This window comes from Phalaenopsis equestris, unplaced genomic scaffold (genome assembly GCF_001263595.1).
Source record: "Phalaenopsis equestris unplaced genomic scaffold, ASM126359v1 Scaffold000399, whole genome shotgun sequence".
NCBI lineage: Eukaryota > Viridiplantae > Streptophyta > Magnoliopsida > Asparagales > Orchidaceae > Phalaenopsis > Phalaenopsis equestris.
Window position 1 is genome coordinate 460,829 of NW_018164841.1, and position 9,333 is coordinate 470,161.

Genomic DNA, 9,333 nt, shown 5'->3' on the forward strand with positions numbered 1-9,333 from the left:
AAGGTGAGTTGGTTTTCCTGGCGGTAGATCCGCCTTTGTCATATCGTTCTCCTTGAGCTGACAGATTTCCTCGAGATTCATGCAGACATATTTTATTTATGCATATTTAGTTCTTTGATTTTCTTGCTTTTTGGAAGGGATAGTTATGATAAACAAGAAAGTTTAATGCAAAAAAGAATAGTACTTATATGTACTTAATAATACAATAATTGAATTCTCCTTGAATTTTGTGCTTGTGATTCCTTAAATATTGAGTAAAGGGTGCATTTTTCTCATCTTTCTCAAATTTTCTTCACCAGGTCTGTTTGAATGCATCGCCCTGCAAGCCTGATAAATACACCAAACCTGCCAACCGGGGGGCTTTTGAGGACATGAGGTGTGAGAGTAAATCCCTCCTAGAAGGGGTGTGGAGACAAAAAATGTTGGCGAGGAAGCTAAGGAGACCAGATTTGAAGGATCATATGGGATCGTCAGACTCGCTCCTTGTCCTCCCCGGTGAGAAGGTGCAATAGGAAGAAAACTGTCCGAGAGAGGGGCACCTAAGGAGAAAGATCGTCTGGGAGAAGCATCTCGGATGGAGGAGTGGTCATCAGAAGGAAAGGTTAGTTGGTCGATCCACTCCTGCTCAGACTCCAATGTCGATGTCTGAGGTAGCAGAGCAAGAAAATGTTGGTGTTTTGGTGCCTCGTGGGGCGTTGCAAGTAGCTACTGTGGGGATTGTACAAGAGATTGTAGATATCCGAGCTTCGAGGAGGGCGCAGGGTGTCGCTTGCCTTCCTCAAGTCGTGGAACAGAAGACTGGTGAGGAAGGGTTCTCTTTCACCAATTCGGAGTGGGATCAAATCATGGGTATAGAGGGTATTCGTTGGGTAATTTTTTATTTTTTGAATCTTGCTTCATATTCTTTTTCGATGCAGATGACCCGATCACCAGAATGGTGTCTATCGATTTCCCCTCGAGAGAAGTTGGTTTTGATCTACTCGCTCATGCAGACTGAGGGTTTGTCGAGGGTGCTTTGTGCCAAGCCGAAACTATAAGCAGTCATCTGAGTATCCCGGGGGATGCCCAAGCCTCAATCTTCCAACTTAAAAGAGTGCAGACTGCATGAAATAAAAAATTCATTCATCTTGACGATCATATTTCCTGAGCGAGGGGAGATGCACCTATAGTTAACAAGTTGGAAAAGCTAGAAGAAGGGTTGGTTGTCATCCATGCTCGGGAGGCCGCCCTCTGCAAGAAAGCCGAGACTATAAGCAGTCATCTGAGTATCCCGGGGGATGCCCGAGCCGGAATCTTCCAACTTAAAAGAGTGCAAACTGCATGAAATAAAAGATTCATTCATCTTGGCGATCATATTTCCTCAGGGAGGGGAGATGCACCTATATTTTGAACGGGTGAACAAGTTGGAAAAGCTGGAAGAAGGGTTGGTTGTCATCCATGCTCGGGAGGCCGCCCTCTGCAAGAAAGTTGTAGTTCCTCGGGTGAGGTTGTTGGCCGTCCGAGAGGCGTCTTGGGAAGCTCGGGCACAAACTAAAATAGATAGATAGTTGATAGGTTTAGATTAGGGGGAGAACACATGTACAAGCAGCTGTTTTAGTGAGGGTTTGTCTTGGCTGAAGCAATTGCTAATAATTTTATAAAATGTTTTATTGAGTATCCACTGAGCAGCAAATGTAAATATTTTTATTTTTGAAATAAAATCTAATTTTTTTCCTATATCAAACTGTGTTTGATTTGACTTCCTTCAATTTTCTATTAATGCAACTGAGCGTTCAAAAAATACTCGTTGTGATCGTTATATTTTCTTGAGGTTTTTTTTTTTTGTCAATTTCTTTTTACGTCTCCTTTATTTGTCTCGTCTTCATGGCTCCCAAATATTCGCAAGTGCTCTTCGGCTCCATTCTATCTTAGGAAGTTGGTGGTGTTGAGAGCAATCAACAATAGTGACCGAGCAATCATTGTCTATGGCAAGGACTTGGTCTTTCATTGGGACCAATTTAAGTGTGGGCTGAGGCGTCCTTTCTTTTGGGAGTTGCGAGCAATCCTTACTCACTACAATGTCATTTCTATGCAAGTAATATCGAACTCAATTGTTGAAATCATGACCTTCATCGTTTTTCATCAGTGGCTTGCTATCCCATGGTCGACCGATCTCTTTTCTTATTTCTTGAACTTCAAGGTTAGTCGAGATGGCTATGCGGCATTCTTAGTGGGCCCTAGACTCTGGCTTGTGGGATTCGAGAATAAAATCAAGGACTGAAAGGTAAATTTCATAGTCGGTTCTTTCCGAGGAGGCTAGGGTATAGGAGTCCATACAATTTCAAGTGTCCACAAAAAGATCAAGGCCCTTCCAGGACACCTAAGTGAGTACGGGAGAATGATCGAGAGATGAAAGTTGTCAATGCACCAGTACCTGGACTTTGTCATCCTGAACAAAGTTCCTAGTCAAAGAAGTTCAGGGTTGTGACTGTTGAGTTGTGGGAGGTCTTTGATGCTCAAAAGGCGAAGCGGAAGGAGAAGGTCGTAACTAAAGTAGCTAGAAAGAAGCTGAGGGCATAGGTCATTTATCCCAAGGCAACTACGAGTCTCCAATCACAAAAATCATCAATTTTTGCAAGGGCCGAAACAAAAGGTATAGGTCTTATTTCTTTTTTTGCTGCAAAAATTATTTAGTAATTTTTGGATCTTTTAGGGAGTTCTTGCTAACCTGAGGGATTTCTTGTCAAGTTTTGGGACTTTGGTAGTTCCCTAGAAGGACTCTCCCAAGACACCAAGTTTCTTCATGCTAAGCGGAGAGGAAGAGGAAGAGGCGTCTCTGGCTAGGGCGGAGGTAGCCAAGCTGCTTGGCGTTCCCTTTGTCGATGTCGAGGGGCAAAGAGAGTCAAGCAACGTCCATTTCAATCTAAGTTTCCAACACTCAAGCTGATGACGAGGCGGAGTTTGATAGTTGAACTCTCCACTGGAAGAGAAAGTTTCCTGTTGAAGGCATCTCCCCACCTCCTCCTTGATCTGAATGAAATGGTTCTCCTTTGAGGTGTGTCCCTTCCATCGATGATGATGCCAACGTTTGCTCGAGCTCCGTCGGGCATTTCACAATGGTGAATACTAAGATGGAATTGTACATGGAGACGCCTGCGACGAAAGACTATCCTTTTCTCCTGCGAAGGTAGCCCCCTCCAATTCCTCTGAGCCTGTGCTGAAGAGTATGGGAGGCATGGATTTCGGTCAACAAAGCGACCGGTTTCACTTGATGGCATGGTCAGCCGCCCACTATCAAATGAATGCCTTCCGTCAAATGGAGGAGAAGAAGGTGGTTGCTAAGCAAGGGATGTTTAAGGCGATTGCCCAGAATAGGGAAGGAGAGCAGAAGGCTATCCAGACAAAGAAGAGGCTCAAGTTCTCCACCGAGAGCCGGAAGAGGGAGATTAAAGAGCACGAAGAAGTTGTCGCAGCCCTGAAAAAGAAAGAGTTGAGCTTCAAGTGGTGCTGGAAAAGATGGTTCATGTCAATGAGCTCGTCAGGGGACTTTCCCAACAGCTTCAAGTGGGTCTCACTTTAGTTGTAGATCTCCTCAACAAAGAAAGCTTAGTTGATCCCTAGTAAGGTGGCATGAGGGTGTCTGCCACCCTTCTTTCAGACCCTGAAGAAGACAGTGACAAATCTGTGGGAGCGGGCGGAGAAGGACAGGACATCAATGGCGGATCGACTGGTCCTTAGGCTTTATTTTTTTCTTTTCTTTTTATTTTTTGTTTGTACTTTAAGAAAAAAAATTTTGTTTTGTTTGGTTGAAGCCAACCAAATTATATAGTCATATAGAAAAATTTGTATAAAACTTTTGATAATGAAAACTTTTTTTCTTTACATATGTTGTTTTACTTTTACCGTATTTTACTTTACGACTCGATTGTTGGTGATGGGGTGCAATGTAAAATGATCGGCTTGAGATGTTTTGTCTGTTATCTTTGATTTGTATTAATCATTCCACGCAAGTCTTAAACCGCTTATTTCTTGTTTGATCGGTTGGATTGTCGCTTTGATCGGGTTGCACCTGTCGCAAGTTCTTAAGCTGATCATGTCGCTACCTTCACGGGGCGTAAGCGTCGAGACTCATACTGAGGTGATTTGTGTTGCGTCTTTCACAAAGCTTGTCACTACTTGATAGGAAACCACCTCAAGAGCTTTATTTGTGTTGAGTTTCGAGACATGGCCTTTTTTGTGCTCGGCGTTGTCAGTCTTATGCGACTTGTCATTCGAACATTAGTTGTCACTGTCGGTTAAGCTTCGAAATTATACTGATTGGGTGTCTTGTACTATTGTCGAATTTTTTGTAATTTTTTACCGATCGACAGCTCGTGTCCTTGTCAATTTTTGTTATTGATGCCTAGCTCGTATTTTACACTTTCCTCGGTTGCTCAATCAAATTTCCTCCTTCAATGGATTACCCCTTGTACTAAGCTTATTAAGTTGATTTTGTCATTACTTTCATGGGGGTAACCACTGAGACTTTCCACTATGATGATTTGTGTTGTACCTTCTCGGAGCTTGCCGCTACTAAGTATGAAACCACCTCCAGGGTTTTTTTCCAATTCAAGTTTGGAGACCAAGGTTTTTGATGTGGGAGCTTTGTGGATCGTTCTTCATGTATTTTATCAATCAAACGTTTTTAGCGTCGCTAATACTGTGGTTACTCATATTCAACTTCCCTGAGTGTTGGTTTTCTTCTGAAGCACATGAACTCTTTGAGTTTCTTGAGTCTAGATTTGACTTAGGAACATGTTAAAAAAGGTAATCTAACTTTTATAGCAGAGAAAGCATAGAACATTTGAAATCATAATGCCATTTCATTTGTAAGTCAGGTGTCGGTTGAGTTATCGAATGTGATTCCCTTGTTGGTGTCGTATGCTGGGAGTAATGCCTCGACTCATGTTCCTTTGATCGAACCTCAACGAGTTGGGGTTGATAGCATTCTTCACACTGTGGCTTAAGCTTGGATTGTTGTCAAGGTGCCATTAGTCGATTTTCTGCAGGGAGGTTTCCCGAGCATGAGGAGTCTGATGTATGTTTTGATGTGGTTCTCGCCTCCAAGCTAAAGCCTCTCGGAGACAACAGAAACGTGATTTTTTTGCACATATATCTACTGCTAAGTAAACTCCTTGGCATACTCTGTGCTAGGAGTGGCATTGTGATGGGTTTTCCCTACTAGGTGTTGGTTTTCTTCTTGCTAGTGGTATGCTCCACGCTCACCGCTTCTTTGAGAAATGTTGAATCTGAAGTTGTCCAGGAGGCACATCGAAGGGATTTGAGCATTTGAAACAAGAGAAAATGAAGAAAGAGTGAGAGTGAGAGAGAGATAAAAGCAAGAAGATGAGTGCCCGGCGACTTGCCCCTCTAGGCTAAAATGAGGTATTCTCGGGCTCTTGTGACTCATAGAGAGGGTGAAGAGCTTAAACTCTCTTGCTTTAAGAAGATACATGAGGGAAGAGAGGGGCCAAAAGTCTTATTACATGAAATGACCATTTAAAGGAAATTATATTTATAGCCTCGCTTAAAGAGGGATTGTACGGGTTATTTTAGTATAAAAAACCCTTGGGTCAGTTGGGGTCGAAGAGGTGAATTAATCAGTGTTGTCGGTCAGCCTTCTGGACGGGGACTGTCGGTCGGGCCCTTCAGGTGTCGGCGACCAGGAGCATTCTTGAAGATAGTCGGAAAGATGGGTCCGTCTAGCTGATGTTAGTCAGTCGGATGAGCTGGATCGGTCTTCAGTCCTCAATTCTTGCCGGCGGAGAAGACATATATCCTCGAGCAGAGAACAACTTCTAGGTGTGTATCATTGGATCAATTTGAATGAAGGTTGGCTAGCATAAGCTGATCGATTTTCTTGGGTCCCCGGGTCATTTTACTGTGGTTCTAACTTTGCCATGTCATTCTTTTTTTAAGCTATCGGATTGCCTTGAACTTCATGCTGACACATTTTTTGTTTGCATATACCATCCAATTCTTTCATATCTCATCAAAATCAACTATAAAAAATTCAACAGTAAACTCATAATGCTTATCAAATCATTCACTTTTTTTTTTTTTTTCTTATGAAAATACACTTCTAGAATTCCATTAGTGAGCAATCAAAAAGACAGAGTTACCTCAGTATTGATTTCTTCAAGGGCATCAACAAAGCTATTTCCAACTATTAAAAGTTAAGAACTCAATCTGAATCACACTAAAAGGCAGGATTTAAAAATAACTAAAAAATAGCAAAGCATTTGCATGCATACCATCCAAGTTCTACGTATTTACATATCTAGGAGCTAAACTTCATCTTTTATATCTATACCATCCAGATGTTATGGCATAAAAAATACCACAGTTTCAGCTTTCAAGAAATGAAATATACATTTTCATGCATGGGTAAGATGGCATCATGCTATGCATGTAAAAATTAAAATTTAGGTGTTAGATTATAAATCCATAGGAATTGAGTTGTATATGTGTAAAACTTCTTAACAAAACCAAGAAATTTTTCTCAGACAAATCCTAGGAAAGTGTACCAGACTCTTCTTTGTTTCAGACGGGAAGATCTCAGTTGTCCTAGACTGGACAAGTACGTGGAGATCTTCGTGGGACCGGGGAGGGAGTCTCAATTGATCTTTTGTAGGATTCCAACTCACGCCACGCACGGAGATCTTTCCATTGATAGGGTTGAGGGCTCGGCTCCCCCCACTCTAAATGGTTAGGTTACTACCTGCCTCTACGGAAGAGGTGTACTTTGCACCGCCCCGAGGTCATATAGATCGGAACCCGGAGCGAGTTGAACGAAAGCCTAACATCCAGGAATAGTTCAGTTTTTTAAGTTGGTCAGGCTTCTAAAAGGTAGTTCGGCTTGTATTAGAATTTAAATGTAGTAATATTTAATAGCTCATGTAAATTCAAATTTAATAAAATTTAAGAATGTGTTACAAAAATAAACCTTTTTAGCATGATTATTATTGGATTTTGTAAAAAGGGCATTTACATACATACTACATAATTCCCATGTATTTATATATCAAAATTAAAATTTTGGAGTTATATATGTAAATGCATAGGAATGGTGCGGTGTGTATGTAAATATTTAAAAATAAAAACTCAAATGTCTTAATGCAAAACAAAGCATTTATTATCCACCAAACCTCCTTTACAAAGCACGCAGCAGCCACCATTGATGGCTCTGCCAATCAAAGCCCCCAAAATAAGGGAAGAACTACCACCATTCACGGCCTCCTTTAATTAGAAGAAAGAAAACCAAGGCATAAAAAATATATTTCTCAAATAAATTTACATAATATAAAAGTTCTCATTAATAAGATCACATAATCATGTAAACAGGCAAATCTGACAAAAGAAATATTGGTTAATTAAAAAGATTTATGAAAAAAAAACTGAAAAGGTCCCCAAATCATGAAGAAAATGCAAATCAAAATCAAAATCAAAAGAAAATAAAACAATGAAACCATGATTGACATGACACCAGACCATTCAAAATCATAAGCAAGGAAAAGGAAAGGTAAAGTGGAGGCAAATGGAGAATGCTTTGATAGAGAAAGCTTTACAAATTCCTTTTCCATTTTATGCAAGAAGCAATAAATTTGCTGAATCAAGACAGCAAATATAGAAAGTTTGTATTTCTATATCTAAGATCAGCAAATTATTGAACCAAACAACCGAGCATTTCCAATAATTACAAAAAAAACAAAGGAACATGAATCAATTTTGTTTTATTTTTCAGACTGCAAAAAATAGCATTCGATGTCTAGAGAGAATTCCCCATCAAAATAAAAATTGCATCTTTTTATGATACAAACACTAAAACAAATCAGAACAATTAAACCCAATCTAAGTTATCATAATAAGCAGCAAAATCCACAACGTGCATAAGAAAGCCGTCTCTTTTATCTAAGGCGGTCGACCGAGAAGGCAATGGAGATGACACTCAGCCAGATTTAGTAAGATTTACATCACAAAAAAGACGAACAGAAGGTGCAAACATTTGATTTAACAGAGCATTGAATGTAATTATATATTTTGTTTATGTTCACCTGAATTTAGGCTAAATTCATGGCTAAATCCAACTAAATTATGCTACCAAACACCCCCTTAAGATAGGGAAATGATATCAAAAATACATTATTGCTGAGATTTATACCAAAAAGAAAATCTAAATAGTATGTAGGACTGAGTTCAGACATCAACGATAAAACTGAAAGATATTAGCATCCAATCCCAATCTCAGAACAAACAACAGACTGTAATCCATGGCCATACGGACAAAGCAAAAGCTTTACAGAATCAACCCAAATAACAACACTTCAATTCATACCGACAAAACACGAAAATCATGAGAAAAAAGAAAGTAATTTGATTAATTGCTCAACAAACAACAAGCTGAATAAATCGGAATAGGAATCAAAATATAATATAATAAATTGTACAAGAGAAACAACAGCGATAGCAAGAACATCATAGCCACAAACACAAAAATATTCATATAAACCCTAATCAATCAACACAGCACCAATCAGCAATCACAGCTCAATCAGCCTCAAAAGCACCAGTGAAACAAAAAGGGGAGAGAGGAAGAAGTAAACCCTAGCTTCGGCATTGGGTGATTCTGGAGCAGCCGCGGGAGTAGGGATTCGCCTGGGCGCCAGGGCGGCAATTGTAGTAGGAAGCGCCGCGGCGGGAACAGGGGATGGAGCCGCGCCGGAGGGCGTTGTAGCTGATGTAGTTCAATGTCGCCAGGATCCGCCTGCTGGATTCGGAGGCAAGCTCGAACTCGTTGGAGTCTAAGCACTCACCAATGGTGCCGCTGCAAGCAGATCCTCCAGGGATCCATCCTACCAATGGTATCTCGCCGCCGGCGGCCGTAGGGGAGCAAAGCAGAGGCGCCATCAAAGCTATAAGCAGAATCATCGCAGCAGATATCTTCATCTTCTCCTTCTTCTCGAAACTGAAGAGAGATCTGTACAGAGAGAACCAAGTTGAGTATTTCTCGCCTCTTTCTCTCTCTCTCTTCCCCTTATCTACGCGCAAAGGCGAGAAAGTAGGATTTTATGATAAGAGCAGCTTTGGAAAAAGGCATGAACTTTGAAGAAATTACGAGAATGGTATTCTGCATTAAGACTAGCGTCGGCGGGGGGAAGAGAGGACATGGACGCCACTCCGTGCCTTCGAGCTTTTTTTATATTTATTTTATTTTTATTTTAGGAAAAAAGTTGTGCTGAAAACTTTTCCTTTTAAAAATTGAAGTGTTGTTTGTTGGTAAATACTAAATTGACACAAAGAAAATGCTTAATTGAA

The 9,333-nt window shown here is 40.6% G+C and overlaps 1 protein-coding gene across 1 annotated transcript; it reads right to left on the bottom strand.

Moving 5' to 3' along the window:
• Positions 1-8,419: 8,419 nt before the first annotated feature.
• Positions 8,420-9,058, bottom strand: LOC110026742 (rapid alkalinization factor-like). Its single transcript, XM_020727839.1, has one exon. It carries the CDS (start codon positions 8,962-8,964, stop codon positions 8,623-8,625), a length of 342 nt encoding a protein of 113 aa, XP_020583498.1. The 5' UTR covers positions 8,965-9,058; the 3' UTR covers positions 8,420-8,622.
• Positions 9,059-9,333: the final 275 nt, after the last annotated feature.

Bases quoted from the DNA above. Each gene is read 5' to 3' on its own strand.
- LOC110026742 (XM_020727839.1), bottom strand. From the start codon at position 8,964: ATGAAGATATCTGCTGCGATGATTCTGCTTATAGCTTTGATGGCGCCT.